The 20,513-nt window shown below is 56.8% G+C and overlaps 2 protein-coding genes across 4 annotated transcripts in view; one reads left to right on the forward strand and one right to left on the reverse strand.

Moving 5' to 3' along the window:
- The first annotated feature begins 716 nt into the window (after positions 1-716).
- SPATA32 (spermatogenesis associated 32) lies at positions 717-12,256 on the forward strand. Of its 3 annotated transcripts, XM_023553764.2 has the most exons (4): positions 717-5,449; positions 5,891-5,948; positions 6,253-7,220; positions 7,847-12,256. In XM_023553764.2, the coding sequence occupies exons 1-4, from the start codon at positions 5,439-5,441 to the stop codon at positions 7,947-7,949; spliced, it is 1,140 nt and encodes a 379-aa protein (XP_023409532.1). In that variant the 5' UTR covers positions 717-5,438; the 3' UTR covers positions 7,950-12,256. The 3 variants fall into 3 exon arrangements, with proteins under 3 accessions (XP_023409532.1, XP_023409531.1, XP_064127077.1); XM_023553763.2 differs by having other exon boundaries at positions 717-7,220; XM_064271007.1 differs by having other exon boundaries at positions 717-7,220; positions 11,472-12,256.
- A 655-nt stretch (positions 12,257-12,911) lies between these two features.
- The window catches only part of FMNL1 (formin like 1), a 28,705-nt gene continuing 21,103 nt past the window's right edge, over positions 12,912-20,513 (reverse strand). Inside the window, exons 12-26 of the mRNA XM_064270997.1 lie at positions 19,519-19,668; positions 18,915-19,016; positions 18,499-18,757; positions 17,997-18,278; positions 17,681-17,805; positions 17,086-17,288; positions 16,410-16,644; positions 16,159-16,227; positions 15,498-15,578; positions 15,286-15,415; positions 14,958-15,121; positions 14,621-14,722; positions 14,392-14,487; positions 14,025-14,145; positions 12,912-13,513 (exon numbers count right to left, since the gene is read on the reverse strand). Of these exons, the coding sequence (XP_064127067.1) occupies positions 13,410-13,513; positions 14,025-14,145; positions 14,392-14,487; positions 14,621-14,722; positions 14,958-15,121; positions 15,286-15,415; positions 15,498-15,578; positions 16,159-16,227; positions 16,410-16,644; positions 17,086-17,288; positions 17,681-17,805; positions 17,997-18,278; positions 18,499-18,757; positions 18,915-19,016; positions 19,519-19,668 (2,223 nt within the window). The 3' untranslated portion in view covers positions 12,912-13,409. The remainder of the gene's footprint in view (positions 13,514-14,024; positions 14,146-14,391; positions 14,488-14,620; positions 14,723-14,957; positions 15,122-15,285; positions 15,416-15,497; positions 15,579-16,158; positions 16,228-16,409; positions 16,645-17,085; positions 17,289-17,680; positions 17,806-17,996; positions 18,279-18,498; positions 18,758-18,914; positions 19,017-19,518; positions 19,669-20,513) is intronic.

The raw sequence follows: 20,513 nt of genomic DNA on the forward strand, positions 1-20,513 counted from the left end.
GTCTGAGGATGAATGCCACCGGCCACACAGGTGCCTCTTTAAACACTTCACACCCCTGAAGATGTGCACAAATATGTGTGCACTCCAACAGTCGTCCACACCGTGGGGTTCTTGGAGCGGTCTTTGGCCAGTGGAGGGGCAGCAGCCTGTACCCAGTGTGCCCCCCACCTGCTGCAAAGCGCAGTCCCAGACGCTAGGCTTTGTGTCGCTGCGCTCCTCATAGGCTGGGCCTGTTGTAGTGAGCAGAGCAGCCCGAGGTCTCCCAAAAAGGGCTGTGGTTGCGGGGCTGGGTGGGGCAGCCTTCCCCGTACGACTCCCCGCGACGGCCGCCTTCCTCCCCCGCCAGGAATACGACCCATTCGCCGTGCCCTCTGCCTTTCCTGCAGCCCCCACCCACTGCCGGCAGCAGCCCCGCACTGCACTCACGCCCCCAGGAATCGGGGGCGCTATTCCTTGCCCTCGGGGTAGCAGCGGGACGTCACAGAGGCGGCGACATCACAGGCGCCGGCGCCTGCAGCATGTCCACTGCCCCCCACACCGCCCAGCCAAAGAGCGCACTGGAGGCGGAAGGGCAGCATCCACCAGCCCGCTCCCCGCTTCCTGACAAAGCCTCAGTCGGCATGGGGGTGACAGGTCGGAGCGGGCAGGCTTTCGGCCTGGTGGGGCGGGCGCCGAGGGACAGTGGGCCGGGGCGGGGGGGTGGGCTCCGGGGGGCGGGAAAAGTGAAAGTCAGAGCGGGGCGCGGAGCGGGTGGCAAAGAATCGGCCGGGACGCTGCGTGTGCTCCCAAAGCTCCGTGCGCCGGAAGGGAAGTGCTGCAGACAAACTCCTGCCATCCCGCGAGGCAAGGGAGCAGCTGGTGTCCGCACCTCCATACCCAGCCTTCGCCCCTGCGGCGTGCATAAATACGTGTGTGCACACGGGTGCCGGTGCACATCCTGGGGTAAAGGTGAAGATGCAACAGGTTTCTTGAGGGGCCCTGGGTCCACGGAAATGGCATGGCTTGTGCCCAGCAAACAGCCGGTGAATTATCCCAGACTGCAGATCGTCCAAAAACATCATGTCACATTGTCCCTGGTTGATACTTGGTGCTTTTGCCGCAGGGAGGAGCAGTCTTCAACAAATATTTATTGAGCTCCTCCTGTGACTCAGTGGTTAAGAGCTCGGCTGCAGCTAACTAAAAGTTTGGCAGCTGGAGTCCACCAGCCACTCCTTGGAAACCCTATGGGGCAGTTCTACTCTGTCCTGTAGGGTCGCTAAGAGTCTGAATGGACTTAGCAGCAATGGGTTTGGTTTGGGTTTTGGTTTTGTGTGCCTTGCATTGTTCTGTGCTGATATCACCAATGAACAAAGGTATTTGCCCCTCAGAGCTCTGGCTCAGATCCGCATTGAAATGGGGGCTTTCTCCTTGGGTACCTTCTCTCTTGGGAAGACATAGGCCAGTGTTAAAAATGTGCCAAGGATCTACAACCAGAGAGCAGCTTTCCCCAAAACCAAATTCACGGGGTAACAGACTTATTCCTGGCACCTTAAATCACTCCTGTGACATTTATTGCACCCCTCTCAGGGCTTCCTCATGAGCTGGGTCCTGAGGCCCTGAGTCTGATGAGTTGGTTTAGCAATTAAAATACAGGCTGGACAGTTGGGTTTGTCACAGAAATGACACTGGAGACTTGCAGTCTCAGGCACGAGTAGGACTTGCCAGAAGATGGGCTTTGCAGGTATAGGAAATAGCATGTGCAAAGGCCCTGAGGAATGAAAAGGACTGCCATGTTCTGGGGTAGCTTGGACTTGGGGCAAAGAGCAGGAAGCTGGTTATCAAAAACTGAGACAGACGGGGTCAGACCATGCAGGACCTTCAAGGCTGCACTGAAGTCTGAACATGACTGGAGGCAGATGTGATATAGAATCACTCTGGGGTCACTGAGAAGATCAAGTTAGAGGGGAACATGTTGCCATGGAGGCCCAAAGAGATTTAAGACAGCACAGTGGTTAGCATCAGGACTTCGGAGCTTGTCGGATCTGCATTTAGGCTGTGGCTCTGCTCTGAATAGCTGTGTGACTTTGTTCAAGTTTCCTCCTCCATGAGAGGAGCGTTGAGGCCACCTGTGTATAGGGTGGCAGTGAAGATTAAATGCCTGCACAGCACTGAGCACCAGGTGCTGGCAGGTAGTAAGTCCTAGGTCTGCGTTGACTCTGGTATTGGGAGGTAAAGAGGAGAGAGGCAGTCAGAGTGGAAAAGGGGATGCATGTGTACAAGGTGAGCATCAGAGGGAGGAGGTCAGGAGCTGGAGCAGCAACAGGGAGTCATAGATGACCCAGGTTTCTAATTTGGGTCATAGGATGAAGGATAAATTGGGGCGAGAGGAGGAGGGGCATGAGAGTGCAAAGGAATGCAGGGGTGAGATGCAGAACTGTGTTGGCCAGGCTAGAATCTGGACATGCAGGAAGTGAACTTGAGGTACAAAACGGATGAGGAACAGCAGGGTTTGGCAGGGTGAGAGAGAACCAATTCATTTATTTGCGTAGACATTTGCTGCACATCCACCTGGGGCCAGACTCTGTGCTGGGTACCAACCCATACACACTGCCCACCTCTAATTGGTGGCCAGCAAGGCACCGTGTGCCCAGATAGAGGTCAGTGGGGTCAGGGTAGGGGCTACTGGAAGAGAAGCCTCTAACCCAAGGCCATGAAGTGGAGTCCAGAAGGTCTCCAGGAAGAGGTGAGCCCTGAGCAGCATCACCAATAGGTGACAAGGAGCATCCCAGAGAGGGGAGAAGGCTCCTGCCCCAGCAAGGGATGCGTAGTGTTGGACAAGGTGAATCTGAGGTCCCTCGATGTGCAATCAGTGACTGGTATTTGGATCTGGAGCTCAGGAGAGAACAGGAGTAAGAAATAGAGATTCAAAAGTCTTCTGTGGACACACTTGACAGATATGACAAGGATAATAAGGGAATATTAGGAACAACTTATATCAACAAATTCGACAGTTTAGATGAAATAAATTCCTTAAAAGATACAAACTCCAAAAACTCACTCAAGAAAAAATTGTCTAAAGAGTCCTATATCTATTTTGTAATGTTGAATTTGTAATTATACTATCTTCCCACAAAGACACTCCAGGCTGACAAGATAGTAGAAAACCATATGAGCGTCTCAATACAGGCAGGAAAAGCATTAGACAAAACCCAACATCCATTCCTAATTAAAAACTCTACGCGAACTAAGAATAGAAAGGAACTTCCTCAACCTGATAAAGCGCATCTATGGAAAAAGCTACAGCTAACAACATACTTGATGGTGAAAGAATGAATTTTTTCCCCTAAACAGAAACAAAGTAAGGCTGTCCACTCTCACCACTTCTACTCAGCATTGCCCTGGTGATGGTTGCCAGTGCAATAAGACCAAAAAAAAAAGAGGCATCCAGATAGGAAAGGAAGAAGTAAAACTATTTTAATTTGCACAATTATCTATGTAGAAAATCCTATGGAACCTACAAAAAAGCTACTAGAACTCGTGTTAGCATGATTGCAGGATAAAAGAACAACATATTTCTATATACGAGCAACAAACAATTGGAAATTGCAATTATCTCAAATACTACAGAACATCACTGAAATCTCTAATAGAATTTGCCCAGGTCAGGCACAGAGGTCCCAAGCTGAGTCAGCCTCAAGTGCTTTCTTCCAATCACCCGTGCTGCCTCAGAGTTCATACTGCAATGATTTCTCCTCCTGCCTACATCCAGTTGCTCTTTATGGAAGGGTTGAGGCTGTGAGTGTTGATTAAATTGCCCAGGGAAACTTTGTAAAGCAGGCAAAGGAAGGCTCTTAACTCAGATGCCTGAGGAACAGCAACACTTAGGGCAGGCGGAGGAGGAGACAAAGAAGAAGAAGCCAAGGGGGCATGGTGGTCAAGGAAGTAGAGGTGAAGCGATATCACTGAGCTGGCCACTGGGGGCCAACGCATGGTAGTGCAGCCCCAGCCCAGCCACCCAGCAGATCCAAGGTCCTCCAGGCCCAAACCTGGTATACTGAATGCTGACGCGTGGATGTGCCCAAATCCCAATCCCAGGACCAGCCATGCAGGAACTCCCAGCCTCTGTGCGGAGGCCACAACATATCTTCTGGGAGCAATTCTTCCAGCCAGGACTGTCGCTTCCTACCACACCCCAGGCTCTTGGGTCTGAGTTGTGCCATAACGGCCCCACAGTCAACCCCTATCCATTACCCTGGGGAGCAGAGGACGGGACAGCCTGGTGTCTCTCGCCCTCAAGGGATGAAGGAGGAGCTTCTGCAATAAAAGTTCTCTCTGAGGAGGGGACTGGGATGGGGCAACCTCCCCCAAGGAGTCACTCACTGTCCCTAGCAGAAGGTGATCTGAGCTTATGAATCACCAGATAGGCGATCACCTCAGATCAGGCCCGGAGTTCAGGATGGATGACACCAAGTGTGCAATTGAATGAAAAGCCTGGGGAAGAGAGGGCTTCAGAGTAGGAGAGGCTAGAAGGGGGGTGAGCAGGAGATCTGAGGCCTGGTCAGAGAGTGTAGAAAAAGGGGACACAGGGGCAGGAAGGGAGGGAGATGGGGAAGATTGATTTGGGTGGTGATAGAGGCCCCACACAGTATATAGGCTCCACATGGTACATGGGTGGTTCTCAGCGTCCAGCAGGGAAGTTAAGAGTTACTGTAGCCAGACCTGAGTTCAAGTCCTGACTTCAGCAATTATCAGCTGTGGGACTTTGGGTAAACGAACCTCTTCTAATTTTTTGTGTTGAATTAGAAAGAAAAAACACAAAAAGTGCTCAGTGCAATGCCTGGCCTATCGTAAGCGCTCAATAAATGGGACCTATTACTGTTTTTTAGCCTTAGCCCTTATGGAAGACAGTGATGGAGTAGGGAGAAAGAAAGTTTGAAAGTTGTGGCTCACCAGCTTCAAGTGATTTATCTGATGGCACCTCAGTGGACTTTTCCAGCTCCAGCTCCACTCTGATGGGCTGGGCAGCAGGGTCCTTGGCAGGCTCTGTAGAGGGCTCCACTGCCTTCTGGGAAGGAGCTTTGATCAAGTGCTCCAAGTTGGGCAGGTCCTTGCTGCTGGAGGCCATGACCAGGGAAGACGCGAAATTGATCAGGTCAGCCAGGCCAAGTTGAAAGTTGAAATAAAGGCAAAGGTGGCAAGTGGAGCCAAGTAGACATGGAGGATAGGGCTAGTGATGCTGGCAAGGGAGAGAAGAGAGGAGGGGCAGGATGGGAGAGAGGATGGCAAATGGGCTGAGGTAAGGGACAAGGAAGAAGGGGGGAAGCTTAGGGTGGAGTACCCAACCCTGGCTCCAGGATCCCTCAGATTGTTTCCCGTCCTGCAGCTCCCCCATTCTCACCTTCTTCTCCCTGCCAGGTGTCAATGGATTTTCCTGCTGTGGCAAGGAGTCAGTAGACATTATGGATACACAGTAAGAACCAGCCCCCATCACTGTAGGACCTCATCTCCCCACCCTCCAAAACTTCCAACATTACCCCCTGCTACTGCTGTCAAATTCCTCACGTACCGACTTCCTGAGCACTAGCTCTCAACATGAGCTGAAAGAACCCCTTGCATCGGTCCACCTGTAATTCTTGATAAAAATGAAGATTCCCTCATTCCACTCCTTTGAGGGAGGGGAATGAGTAGGCAAGCTCTCCAGGAGCTCCCTAAACTCACTAAAGCTTGAGAATACCACTCTGGAATTCCTGGTGGGGACGGGGCAGCCAGGGGAACAGATAAGGTGAAGGACATCTTGCCAGCCTCTGTGCAAGGCAGAGGGCCTTGAGGGACCCAGATACCTCTGTCCCACTGAAGTCACCCCACCCACCCCACAGAGCCCTTTTACCCACCCTGTCTCCTTCTATCATAGGAGTAACTTACCCCAACACCAGTCTGAGTCCCAATTCGTACAAGAAGATGAGCTAGAGGTAACAGTGGATGGGGTCACCACTCATGGGGAGGTGGTAGGCCGAGGCAGGGTTTTTTGAGATCCATCTTCCCTAAATCCTGACCAACCCCTACCCTTGACAATTCTGGGACCCTGGCATCAGGCCAATGTGGGCACACTCACACACCCCCCACCTGCCCACACACTGCCTCCTACCCCAAGCAGAACTCTGCCGAAGGGGCAAGTGTGGGGGAAGAAGTGAGAAGTACCAGTGGGGTGGGGAGGAGCTCAGGGGCAGGGGCCTTTGGCTCTTGTTTCTTCAGCTTTCAGATGTACCCTTTCAGCTAGAAGCAGAACTGCTAGAATACGAGCCGTCGCCCCCATCCCCCAAAGTGGGCCCAGACATGGACCTAGACCCGTACCCGGACCTGGACCCAGAGCTGGAGGGAGACCTAGAGGTAAACTTGCCCAAGCCTGAGTCTGCGCTAGAAACAGAGCCCGAGCTGAAGGTGACCAACTTGAAGTCCTTCGATGAAGCCCCTGAGCAGCAGAGTATAGACGAAGCCCCTGAGCAGCAGAGTATAGAGCCCCTCTACCCCGACGAGGAGCGGAACCTCAGCCCATGCAGCCTGAACTCCGTGCAGGAGGAGCAGATGTCCACCAGCTATCGCTCCATTTGCGCACAGACCTCCAATCACCTCTTCTGGGCAGACAAGAACATCCAGGCTTCAGAACACAGCCCGACACCAGCAATAGGCCTGGAGCCCAGGAAAAACGTCACAAACATGCTGACCTCCAGCCGCGCAGGCCAGGAGAACGTCCCCAACGACGCCCTGAGCTGCAGGGCCCAGGGAGCTTATTCAACCACAAGCTCCCAGACGCTGCTGACAAGCCCCTCCCTGTCCTCCTCCAGTCTCCCAGCAGCCATCGGCCTGGCTGACCTAATCAATTTTGCATCTTCCCTGGTCATGGCCTCCAGCAGCAAGGACCTGCCCAATTTGGAGCACTTGATCAAAGCTCCTTCCCAGAAGGCCGTGGAGCCCTCTACAGAGCCTGCCAAGGACCCTGCTGCCCAGCCCACCAGAGCGGACCTGGAGCTGGAAAAGCCCGCAGAGGTGCCAACAGAGAAGCCATCAGAAAAACCAGCTGAAGCCGGCGAACCACAAAAAGTTTGGAATGAGGGAGACAAGAGCTTCCCTGGTGCTTGCCTGGGCTTCAACAATCTGGGAATCAAGAGGGCCACCATTGAAGGGGAAGTCAAGTTTCTCCAACCACCGACCTTGGCTCTACCCCCTCAGGGAGCCAGGAAAGAGTAAGTGAGGGCCTGTCCAGCAGCAGCCCTGAAGACGGGGCTGTGCTAGTACCTGTGGGTCCTCCCCCATCCTCACACAGGGGTGGGGGTGGGGAACAGCGGAACGAGGGGCCAGGCAGGGCATGGGGAGGGCTCTGATGTCTCCACCTCAGTGACCTCATAAAGGCTGCTGGAAAGAAGGCTCCAGTGGACTGAAGTGCGGTGCCAAGGCCAGGGCTGGAGAAGGGCTGGGGACCATGGACGGCGAGCACTCCAGGGCCAGGGCAGGGAGCTGGGATCAAAATGGGAAGGGCCATTCTAGCATTAGGACGCCTCCTACCCAGGGGGTAGATGACCTCTCCCACATCAAAAATGCTTGCACTAGAGTCTGCTCAGGGGAGAGCCTGATATCCCCAGCCCTGGGGCCCAGCCCTCTTCTGTCAAGGGAAGAGTGAGAGAATAGGGTTCTCCAGCACCCCTCACTTCCTGGTGATGAATGGGCACGGCAGAAAGCCAGCTGTCCATCAGCGCGGAACAGGAGGAGGCCCTCTGACCCCCAACACTCCCATCAAGAGGCTTCTGGGCTCTCCCCTCTCTCCCCACCCTCCCACCAGGGTCCAAGTGATGCTCTTTCTTTTGCATTGCAGCTCGGTGCCAGGAACCAAGAAAGGGAGTCCCTTATTGCTGAAAATCCATTTTAAGCTGTCATCCCCCTCTTCCCCCACAGAAATGACTAGACAAAACCAATAAAGCCTCCAGTGCTGGCCCCTGCTTAGATTTTTTTGTGCAAACGTGTCTGGACCAAGCAAGCACACCTGGCTGCGGTGCCCTGGTCTTGACTTTTTTTGGGAAGCCACTCCCATTTTTAGCTACCCAAGTCCCACTGTCCCTGACTCTGCCATGCCTGTTCCTTGCCATCTGTTTTGCTCCTGCTGGCTCCCATGGGTAGTTCCCCTTTCACGCCCACCTGCCCAGTCCTCTAAGCCAGGAGGAAAGACTTATGACCAGCCAATGGGGAGGCCCCGGGGCGCTGTCTGAGGCATCCGTCCCTAAGACAACTGAAATGGGAACTTCTGCTTGGCCTGAAACCAGGGACCTGTCAGGTTACCTGAGGAGGGGGCCTCCTGGGGGTGGGTCTGGGCTGCTGTGAAGGGGGTTTTTCCTGCTTCTCTCCACAGGGGAGGCCTGGGTGTGGGGAAGGGATGGTGTCCAGGTGCTTGAGGGAGAAAGGAAGTGAGGCTGCAGTACTGGCCTGCCAGGGGGCCACAGCTTAGATCTGGAGGTACCCCAAAATGTAGGAGAGTGCTTACGTGTAATGGTGCACATCCATGTGCAGCCCAGACTCACATATCCGTACACAAACAGGCACACATACACACACAGCCCATCAGCTAACCAGTGGGTCACACATCCAGGTACCTACACAAACACATCCACACACACACACACAGGAACCGTGCACACAACACACATAAACATACATGCCTGTGTACAAAACAAGCACACAAATGCACAAGGTTCGGCCTCGGAGGCACAGAGGATGGACCCTGCTGCCAGCAGAGGAGAGGTGGAGGCATGGGGTTGGACTCCGGTGCTGAGAGGGAAATCTGTGAGAAAGAGAAGGGGAAGCAGCACAGCGGCTTCTTGACTCACTGCCCAGTCTGGGCCTTGGTTGCCCTGTCAAGTGAATGCTCAGGCTTGTAGAACTTCAAGGGCCTGCCCAGGCTTGGGAGGGGCTGAGGAGGGCGGTGTGGAGGGCCTGGGAGAGTGGGATTAGGAAGGAGTGAGTGGTAACAAATGGGCCAGGCCAGAAGGAGAAGGGGGCAGGAGGGTGGAGGAGGAGGTCAGACAGCAAGGGGCCGAGCAGGAGATGCAGAAGTGAGTATCTGGGGAGGGGCTGGGCCAGAAGCACCCTCAGGCTGCTGGGATGCATCCCTTCTGTGGTATTTTTAAAATCTGGTTTGTGAATTTGCATTGTTTGGGGAAGGAGACCTTCCCCTCCTAGGGGAGCTGGGGTAGGGGGCCCTAGCCTGACCTTGGGCTGGACCTACTCTCGTCCCCGCTAGTTGGGGGACTCAGGGGCTGCTTCTCTCTCTGGACCTCTGCCATCAGGACTCAAGGGTGCCTTAAGGGAGGCAAGAACTCGAAGGAAGGAAGCAGCAGGTGTCCCCAGCAGGGTTGGGTGGGCCTGGAGTGAGTGAGAGAGTGCATGCCCAGAGAAAAAATGCTAACCCCCAAGGCACAGCTTGGGGCTGCAGCCCAGGGCCCTGGAGCAGCCTAAGAGCCTGTGACTCTGCCTTTCAGGCAGCAGTGGGCAGAAGACCAAGACAGCCCCATTAGCACAGAGCAAGTGCAGGTGACAGAGCTGGGGAGGGTCCTTGCCCCTCACCTGGGGGGGAGGTGGCACTGCCCCAGCTCTGCCTCCAGAGTTCCCTGGGGTTGACGACTGTGAGCTCAACCTGGGTCGGGGATCTTGGATACTCCTAGAGTCTAAGCAGGGAGAGTGGGCTGGCTCCCTCTGCCTTGTCTTCTCCCCACTCCCAAGGCCTCCACAGAAGCCTCGAAGACTGCTCTCACAAGATCCAGAGGAGGAGCAGGTGGACAGAGAGCAGAAGGGGAGGCTGCAGCTGGCGATGGAGCTAGCAGCAGTGGCCATGGCCACGGGGTTTGAGCGGCCCAGGCCAGGGGCAAGGAAGTTTAAGGGCCTTGTGGCTACCTATCCAGTACAGCCATACCCAAGCATGAGGTCTCAGAGATGAGGGCAGGGACTGGAGGCCAGACTTGGAACACTGGGTTGGGGATGAGACCTGCCTGGCCTTGGCATCTGTCTGCAGCAGGTGCAAAGGCCTTTTCAACCTCTTCCTTCCAGGCAGCTTGACAGACAAGAACCTGCTGCCCCTGACACCCAGACAGCTGGCAGGTGAGGGCCTAAGGGCTGGAAAAATAGGGAGTGCTCAGGACAGCATTAAAAGAGGTTGCCTGGCTGGGTTCACTGCAGGAAGCAGGTGATTAGTCTACTAGATTCTAACCTTCCCTCCATGCCAGTCATCTACAGCCCCATAGCCTAGTGGTGTGTGTGTGCAAGTGTTCTGGATGGATTGGTGAATGGGTGAATGAAGGTTTTGGTTGGGCAGATGAATGGATGAACAGAATTGAAGGGAGTAAGGAAGAGGGAGAGAGGAAGGAAGGGTGGAAGAAAATAATCTGAGTCCTCTCCAGGGATCTGGGACTCTGAGGGTAGGAACAGAAGGAGTTACTGCCCAAATGCCCCCCAAAGATTATGTCCCGATATTGGCAGAGGCCGCTCAAATCAGGATCATTTTATTCATCACCAATTGTCAGTGCCGTCTACGTGCAGAGCACTGTAACTTGGGCACCAGGCTGAGGGTCCAAATCCCATCATAGCCCCTTAAAGGTGGTGTAACCTTGGACATGAGTTAAATTGAGGACTGAATGGATGATTGACAAGCACCAGCACAGCAGCCATAGTTGTTCTTTGTATTAAAAATACACCCAGTAGGTGGGTCCTATCTCAGCTAGAGTAGGCGGATCTCAGGATTCCTGTATGTGAGGCTCGCCTTGCTGCCTGCTCCCTTCCTTGCCCTCAGCCTTCCAGGATGTCTTCAGATTGCTCAGCTCCAGCCCAGCAGGCACTGTGGACATGTGCAGCATGAAAGCTGCCCATGAAGGCTGCCTTGCGCAGTGTGGGCATCCAGCTGAGCCCAGAGGAGATGTGTTAGGCTCTTCAGCAGGCAGATTTGGATGGTCAGTGCCTCATCCCCACCCACTTGTGGTCTCCCACCTCCAGCCCTGAAGAACGCCTCGCTTGCCCACAAAATCCCTGGCCTGATCCTGTTTTAAAGTTCCCTCTTCCAGGAAACCCTCCCAGATTAACACACCTATCCCACCTAACACACCTTCTGCAGAGTGTTTACTCTCATCCAGCCTTGAGGCTCTCCCAGGGCAAGGGCTAGTTCTCCCCCATTCAAACTGGGGTCTCCCCCTTGGCATGATTCTCTAACTCCTGGAATGCCAGCATCTTGCCAGCAAGTCCCTAAAGCGTATGGAAGACAGGACTTCTGCAGGGGAGGCACCACGGCACTCTCTCTCCCCAGGTGATGGCACCGTGAGCTTCAAGGACTTCCTGGGTGTCCTCACTGACAATCACCGCTTCGCACAGTGCGTGGGTGAGGGACCAGACTGATGACACAGTGCGGGGCCTGGCCCGGGGGAGGTCCTTCCTCACCGCCTTCTCATGCTTTCTGTCCCCAGCCCGAGTGAGGAACAGCCGGATCCATGACCCCCAGGGCCTGCAGACGCTGTTGTTTGAGATGCTGCTCAAACTGCTGGACCAGGGCTCTGTGCCCTCCAAGTCGGTGCAGGAGGTGATGACGTGGGCTGACGACGACCACTTTCAGGGCCGGGGATGCAGGGAGCAGATCCTGCCCCAGAGACAGAAGCCCTGGGCCCCAATTCGCCCCAGGCCAGTGACAAGTGGCTTCCGGTCTTGCTTTGGGTTTCCCTTCTTGTGACATGGAGAAGGCTGGGCTGGGCGCCGTCTGAGGCGGCTGCACCTCCTTCCTCCTTCAAGCTATTACTCCAAGAAGAAGGCTCTGCAACTGAACCCAGGCTGGACGGGCCAGTCCCGCGGCCACGCCCGCTCCCCGTACGCCCCCGCGGGCCTCGCTTTCTACTGCCCGGCCGCGCGTCAGCGGCTTCTCCAGTGCCCAGCTCGCGCGCTCGCTGCACAGGCTGCACAAAGCTGGTGCGCGGAGAGGGCAGGAGGCGTGGGGCGAGGCCTGCGGGAGGGGGGCACTCCCAATCACGTCCAACCCTCCATCCACGCCTCCGGCTTCTCCCCGGCGCCCCACCCCAGGTGCGCGCAGCCCCTACTCTCAGATACCGAACCTGGCCCTGCGGACGGAATCTGAACGCAGGACCAGGACCCGAGCACCCCGTCCGGAGGTCCGACTTCCCAAACCATACCAGCCCAGAGGCCCCAAGCGCGGGGCCTGCAAAAGGCAGCTCAGCCTAAGTGAGAGCGGGGAGGAGGCGGGGCCGGCAGGGTGGGCGGGCCATGCAGATAAGGGGCGGGGCAAGCAAGGAGTGGAGCGTGGCGGGAACAGGGGCGGGGCGGGAGGCGTGGCAGGGAGACGCGACGGGAGAACGCGGGCCGGACCTGCGGGTATCGACGCTAGGAGGAGGGATGGGGCATGATACTAGGGAGAAGAGGGACAGGCTAGGAGTGGGAGCAGAAGCCGAAGAAATGGAGACAGGGACAGGGGGAGAATAAGCCAAGGGTGAGGGCTTGACTATAAGGTAGAGGCTAGGGCATAGGGAACGGGAGAGGTACGCAGACTGGAGGCAGGACTGGAGGAGAGGGGGCGGGGCCTCAGAAAGGCGGACTTGGGTGGGGCTCATCGAAGAAGTTAAAGAGTCCTCGTGGCGCAGTGGTTAAAGCGCTTGACTGCGAACCGAAAGGTCAGCGGCTGGAATGCACCAGCCGCTCTCCAGGAGAAAGATGTACCAGTCGGCTTCCTTAAAAAACTCGATGGGGCAGCTCTCCTCTGACCTACAGGGTTGCTATGAGTCGGAATCTACTCAACAGCAGTGGGAACTGATGGCATCTCTCACCGGAGCTGCCCTCTGGACCTCCGCACATCCCCCTCCTCCCTCCCACAGGGTTCGTAGACCAGTCGCTAGAGTGTATGCGCCACTTGAAGCTGCCTCCCTCTCCGCCAACCCTAGTGCAGAAGCAGCTGTCCTCCCCTTCGCCGGCCTGTTTGCAGAGACCTGCAGTGAAGAGCCTGTACAAGTAAAGCGTTTACCGAGCAAAACGAGGCTGCGCCTTGGGGGCAGGCACTGGGCCGACGCGCATCTTTTGCAAACATCTTTATTAATCTCGTATAAAAATAAGGTCCACGGAGACTCCCCGGGGCTGGGGAGTTGGTGGGGAGGGACGAGGCTGCACTTTATAAGTTATAGGCCAGGCTCCCGCTAGGGCTAAGTATGGCTTTTGGGGAGAGGGGGTGCTGCAAGCAGCATTTGCGGAGAGAGGCCCCGATGCTGCCCCCTGTGGCAAGAGAGAGAAGTGCCGGTCCATGGTGGGGGACAGCGGAGGAGGGGGCTGCCCGGCCCAGCCGAGCTGAGGACCACCTTTCTTGAGTTCCGGCCTACACCCCTTGCAGAATCCATCTGAGGGGATAGCAGCTACAGCGAGAGGTCAGAGGTGACCTGCAGGGGGGGACCCGGAGGGCGCCGGCGAGCACTGCGGCGGCCTGTGTCTGCGCGGATGTAGGGCTGGTTCCGCAAATCTGGCAGCCAAGAGGAGACACATACACCCTTCAGGAGACTGCCCAGGGCTGGGAGCTCCACTCCTGAGCACAGGCCTCACCCTTCTAGGAACCCAGGTTGTTTGCATGTGGGAGGGGGCACTGCTTGTTTGCGAAACCTCGCTCTAACACATCCCAGCCATGCACAGGTCCATTGCCCCCAAAGGCTCCCAGGGCTGGGGGCAGCCACTGGGTCAGACACTAGGCCCTCTGGGTACCTGGGGAGCTAGAGAGGGATCTCCTCTCCCAGGCTGGCCTCACAGAGGAGCCGGGATGTCCGCTTGCCGGTGCGGGCCGTAAAGGGCACCGTCTTGAGCACTGAGGGTTGGGGGGAAGGTGGGAAGGTGGGGAGGGGTAGAGAGAGGAAAAAAGAAAAAAGACAGAAAAAGTGGCAAAAGGCAGTGAGGCAGCCAGACCCCCCGAGGGAGACAGATGGAAGAGAGACAGCACAGGACAGACTGAGGACAGGACAGAGGCCCAGCAGAGCCCTCACCTGTGATGATGTCTTCGATGGCCCCATCGCGGTCACTCTCGTAGATGAGCGGCTCCTTCTGCTGCTTCCGTTTCAGCTCCGAGATGAGGTCCATCTGCTGCCGCCGGGCCTTGGGCGGCGACTGGGGGGTACAGAGCTCCAGCTGAAGATCCCCTGCCCTATCCAGCCCTAGAGCATCTGCCTGGTCCTCCACAGCAAGGGCAGCTGGCTTGAGCAGAGGGCACCCATTTCCATCCCAGGCTCCTGGGGCACCACCCTCGCCTTGGGCAGGGTCTGTCCATACAGTGATGACTTGGAGAAGACTAGAGGACAATGAGGATACCAAGCATCCCTGCATCCCAGCAGAGGCTTAGAGGCTGCTGCCTACCTTGGGTCCTGAGGGCTCCCCTCTGTCCGGGGCATCGGTGCCTGCCTCCTGGGCAACTGCTTCTTTCTTCCACTGTTCCACCTCCTGTTCAGCTTTCTGAGGGGCAGAAGGGAGTCTCCATGAGGGAAGCCCTTCCTATTTCCCCATCCTCCCACCAAGAAAGAAGCACCCATGTGGAGAGGCTTTAATGTCCCACAGGGGTCCCAGCCCACCCACCAGACACACGTACCTTGTATGCCTTGATGAAGCGGCTAAAGAGGGAAAAGAACATGGAGGGGGATGTGGTCTTGGGATTCTCCCCGAAGTACTCCACCACGGACTCGTAGGCCTCCTGTGGGCACAGCCCATCAGCCCCACCAGCACAGACTCCTTGGAGCCTGACCCCTGCTTGGTACCTCCCCCCAAGATACTGGCCACTTCACCTCTGCTCCCCCAGACCAAGAGGAGCTTCATCCCCCCCATGATGTCCCAGCTGGGGCCACACCCCTCCAGGGCTTGGCTACACACCCCACCCAGATCCCAGTACCTCTGTATCCCCCCCACCTCAGCTTCCCCAGCCCCAGTACCTGAGCCGTCTTGCAGTCTGCCAGCAGTTTGTCCATGGTGGGTGTGTTGGCCCTCAGGAACTCCTTGAGCACCATGCAGTCGTCCTGCCGCATAAACTCCCGCTGTGTCAACTCCAGACCTCGCTGCAGGGAGCGCACGTCCCCCAAAACGCTGTCCAGGGATACTGGGTGCAGTGTAGCAGTACAGGGGCAGAGAGTCAGAGAGGCAGCACTCCCACCCCAACCGTAGACATCCTGCAGTCCCCTCGCCATTCCCCAACGGAGCCAAGCCCAGTGGCCCCAGGCTGAGCCGCCCGTCCCCTCACCCAGAGACCTGAGAATCCCATACCTGTGCCTGCCTTGTCCAGGAAGTGCAGGTCGCTGTGGAAGCCTGTGAGCTGGGGGTACTTCTCAGCAATGACCTTTACCAGGTAGTGCAGCAGTGTCTGCTTGCGATCAGTTGACTTCATCTCCAATAGCTGCATAAGGGCCTGTCATAAGCTACTGGCCACCAGCCAGCCCCCATCCCCCAAGCCAGGGGTCCCTCCTTGCCCCGCTCACCGCATCCAGACTCTGGAGCCGGAAGCCATAGGCTGCTCCACGCTTGCTGCTGTTCATGTAGTTGCCGAAGGCCAGAACAATCTAGAGGGGCAGGAGTCAGCTCAGCGGGGTGCTGGGGCTGAGGGTACCCCCTTAAGTGTAAATAGCACAAGGAGAAAAGGTGGCAGAAACGCCCCACACTCTGCCCCGCTCGACTCCTGCATGGACCCCTCAGGTCCATGACACGTATACACGTGTGTGTGGATGTCTGACATGTGTGCACGGTTGGCAGCATGGTGCTTTGCCACTCCTACCCCACACTGTGTTGCTGACACCCCTCCTAGGCTGTGGGGTCACCTAACAGCTTTTTCTAATAGTTCCTTGACACTCCAGGGGGCAGGTGTGGTTGGGGCTCCCTAATCACAGAGCTATTCGCTGGTGACGGGATGGGGGGGGGAGGCTGAGCCCTCAGGCAGGGTCTTCAACGTGCAATTAGAGACATGGCATTACAGCTCTGTCCTTCTGAGGTGCCATCAGGGGCATGTAAGCAAGAAGTGGGCATCTCATCTTTCTTGCATCCTCGGTGTGCAGGGAAGGGTCTGGCCTCACTCTCATACCACCCAGAGCAGGCAGGGAGTCATGCGTGGGGTCCACCTCCAGGACCCTGGGCCTGGCCTCTCACCTCTAGGATCTGGCGGAGTTTGTCTGAGGACTTGATGGACATTGAGGCTGCAATGATGGCATTCAGTTGCTGGGTGTGGGGAGGGAAGGCAAGGTGAGTTGGGGGGAATGGCCCCATCGGGAGGCTTAAGCACTCCCAGACTCACCTTGGAGCCCAGGCTGGGGCTGCCTCCTCCCCACCCCCACCCCCGCCCCAGACCATGCGCTGTCCCCTGCCTGCTGTCCCCCTGCCCAATGTCCCCCTGCCTGCACCGGCATGAGCATCTGGGCAGTGTCCGAGAAGTTGCCCAGGAAGGTGAGCGTGGCCATGCGCTCAGGCAGGCGTGGGATTCGACTGAAGCGCAGCATGAAGCGGTCCTCATCTGACAGCTCCTCCATGGGCCGCTGCTCCCGCTCAAAGCGGGCGATGAGGCTGCGCTCATATTCCGTGGGCAGGAAGCGGGTCAGCAGCTCCAGGAAGTCCAGGCCAAGGGCATGCAGGTCATACCTGTATGTGTAGTGGGGATGTCACTCCACACCCACCCACCGGAGAGAAGGGCCGTCTCCACCCTTGACTGAATAAATGAACTTCAATATTTGCCATATGCTGACAGCTTCAGGGAACAAGGGAAAGTGGATGCTAGGAAGCCTGGAGTCCCTGTTATATCACAGTGGCAGGTGCCCAGCTGTAAATGCCTGGGCCTGAGTACCCACAGCTGGGCAAGGAGACAGAGAGGGAGTGGGGACATCCCGGCCTGGGCAGTTACTCATTGTGTGGCCTCAGTTTTTTAAATGGGACACTGTTCCCCACTCTTTCCCCTGACCAGGGCTGGTGTGAGGCCTGATTGACTCTGTCCAGTGTTTGGGGCTCTTTTACTAGGACTCGCCTGATGACCCTGGCCCAGCAGAAGGCCTGGACTGCCCACCAGTCCAGTGCTAGGGTACTCACATTTCAATGGCCTGGCAGATGCGGTCAGCCCCCAAGTTCCCTTTGCGCAGGGTGATGGCCAGGTTCTTGGCCCGGTTGGCCTCAATGAGTATTGCCTTGGTAGAGGCCTTCTGGGATGCCTTGCCCTTGAGGGCGCTGAGGTCCAGGCTGGGGCCTTGGGACTTAGTCTTGAAGTGCTCCTCGAAGTCACTCATGTCTAGCTCCTGAGGGACCAGAGAGAGGAGGTGGGGCTGGGCGAGGCAAGGCCTGGTACACTCCTGACTGAGGAATGTGCTCAGTGCTAGAACCATCTACCTGGCACCGACCAGGCCACCAGGCAAGAAATAGACCAATAACCCAGCCTGACCATGGGCCATGATAGGAGGTAAAGGGAAGCACAGGGGGTTGTGGGTACATCAAGGAGGAAGAGGAGCACCCAAGCCAGGTAACCCAGATCCCAGGCCATTAAAGCTGAAAGAAGAGCTGGCATTTGCCAGGGGTAAATGGTGGAAAGGCAAGGGGGTAGAGGAGATGACCACCCCCAATGCCAGCATGATTGGAGTGAGTGCCCTCCCTTGCTGGTGCCCACACTGGGGCAAGACAGGGCCACACGCACCTGCAGCACCTTCTCATCATTGAGCTCTGTGAAGACTGTGCCCGTGATCTGATTGGGTTTCAGGGCCACCCAGTTTAAAAGCGGCATTCGGAACTTGGTCTGGATGGGTTTCTTGGCCTTCACTCCTGGGGCAGGGAGGGAGAGGTGAGCATGGAGAGGGGAGGAGGATCTAGAGGGAACCTGGGCTTAGCAAGGCCTGACAGGGCAGGCAGGAAGTATCAGGAGGCTATTCGAGGGAGGGTCCTGGAGGACACTGAGGCTGGGCTCCGCTCCCTCCCTCTCCCCAGCCCCGGCCCGTGGGTGGGGGTGAACTCACCTGGGCCCATCTCCTGGCCAGGCCCTCCAAAGCCATCAGACAGGCCTCCTGGGGGCGGTGGGGGCGGTGGCGGCATAGACCCATCAGTGCCCGGAGGTGGAGGTGGGGGCGGTGGGGGGGGCGGCGGTGGGGGCTGCAGGTCTCCTGGCAGCGGTGGCGCGGGTGGGAGGTCTGCGCTGCCCGGGAGTGGCGGGGCCGCTGGGGGCGCCGGGGGCGGGGATTCCTCTTGGGGAGCGGAGCCTGGAAGCAGGGGTGGGAGCGCTGCTCCTGGAGCAGGCTCTGCTGCAGGTGGAAAAGGGGGTTGGAGGGGGCCTGTCAATTTCTTACCCAGGCGGTCTTATCTCCGCCTCCCCGCCGCACGCATGCACACTGGGCCCATTCTCACCACCGCACACACCTGAGCGGCGCCCACAATTCAAGCTTCCCTCTCCAACCCTCAGTGCCGCAGACGCTTCCAAGCTCTCCCTCCCGACCTGGCCCCGAGTCTGAAGCTCCTGCACACCTGGACTGGGGGAGCCCGTGGACACTCCCGGAGTCGGAGTAAGGGCATCACCGCTGCTTGGAGTTGCCACAGTGACCGGGAGGATCTCGATGGAGACAGCGTCCCCGGGCCCCCGCAGGATGCGGATTAACCCCTTCTCCTCCAGCTCCTCCACCTTCAGCTCTAGGGCCGAGGGCCGCGCTGAGGTGCGGGGAGGCACTTTCTCAGGCTCTAGGGGATGCCTGGAGGCGCCCACGGTAGTAGACTCGTTGTAGCGCTCCTGTAAGTTCCAAGGGAAGGGTCATTGCCCACCTGCAGACCCCTGGCCCAGATCACCATCCCCCTCCCGGGGTGGAGGAGGATGTCAGCTTAGCAGTCCCAACTGTTGTGTTCCTGGGAGCCCACCTGGCTCGGCCCAGCCCAGCCCCCAGCCTTACCCGCAGGGTCTCCAGCTCCTTGCGGGCCTGGCTTAGCTGCTTTTCCAGCTCGGCGATCTTGGCCATGGATTCGTTCTCTGCGTCCCGAAGCCTCTCTGTCAGCTGTGGCAGCAGTACATTTGGTGAGCTCCCACCCACAGCGGGGCACTGGTGCCGCCAGCGAGGGGGTGGCACCAGGCATGCCTGCCTGGAGGGCTGGGGGTGGCTTCTGGATGCTCTCAGCCCAGGGTACTGTGGGTGGCCCAAGCCTGGCACTTGAACTCAAGTAGGTAGGGCACTGAGATTACTGAAGTTCTCTCAAGAGGGAGGTGGGCAGTGAGGAGACTGAGCTGGGAGGGGACCCAAGGACCCAGTTTCACCCAAGCCAGGGCCTTGGGTCTGCATACTGGGAGAGCAGGGGGGCTGCCTTTCTCATAGGTCCAGCCCAGTGTAGAAAAGCTCAATGAACACTCATTGAGAACGGCACCCAAAGGCTTCAGGATCTGGACTTGGGACAAATGCGCCAGGTCAACAGCCACCCGTAATTCACACCTAGAGCCAGTATCTGAGCTGGGTGTGGGGCCTGTGAGCCTACTATGTGCTAGTGGATGCAGGCTGCTCTCACCATCGCCACCTGTTCCTGCATCTCCTCCATATGTTCCAGCACTGCGTTCTTGGTCTCCGTGTCCTCTAGCAGTGAGCCCACATCAAAGACATTGTCCAGGTATGCCTGAATCTGCACCTGCAGCTTGTCACTCTCCGTCAGCCGCAGCCTCTGTCCCCAGGTGGAAGAAGCAAGGTGAGGACTGGTGTGTGTGTGGGGGGGGGAACAGTCCTTCTAGTCCCCCCACAAGGACTCAGAGGAAGGGGCCTGAGCCCTAGCTTGCTTTTTTTGTTGTTGTTAATTGAGATACACTTCACATACTGTAACATTCACCATTTTAAAGTATACAATTTAACAAGCACCACAGCCTCCACCGAACTAAGTCCAGCACAACTAGATGGTGCCCGGCTACCACCACCGACTGCTCTGACAGGGATCACAACAGAGGATGCCGGACAGAGCTGGAGAAAAATGTAGAACAAAATTCTAACTTAAAAAAAAAAGAAAGAAAGACCAGACAGAGACTGAAGAAACCCCGAGAGTATGGCCCCCTGTCTCCCTTTTAACTCAGTACTGAAGTCACTCCTGAGGTTCACCCTTCAGCTAAAAATTAGACAGGTCCATAAAACAAAATCAGACTAAATGGGCACACCAGCCCAGGCGCAAGGACAAGGAGGCAGGAGGCGGGGGACAGGAAAGCTGGTAACGAGGAACCTGGAGTCCAGAAGGGGAGAGTGTTGACATGTCATGGGGGTGGCAACCAATGTTGCAAAACAGTACATGTATTGTTTAATGAGAAACTAATTTGCTCTGTAAAACCCTCATCTAAAATACAATTCAAAATTCTTTAAATAAAATATATAATTCAGTGGTTTTTAGTGGATTCACAAGGTTGTGCAACCACGACCACTATCTAATATCTGATCATTTCATCATCCGTCCCCATTAGCATTCCCCATTCCTCTCTCTCCCCCAGCCCTAGGCAACCACTAATCTACTTTCTGTCTCAAGGATTT

The sequence above is a fragment of the Loxodonta africana genome, chromosome 18 (assembly GCF_030014295.1).
Source record: "Loxodonta africana isolate mLoxAfr1 chromosome 18, mLoxAfr1.hap2, whole genome shotgun sequence".
Lineage (NCBI taxonomy): Eukaryota > Metazoa > Chordata > Mammalia > Proboscidea > Elephantidae > Loxodonta > Loxodonta africana.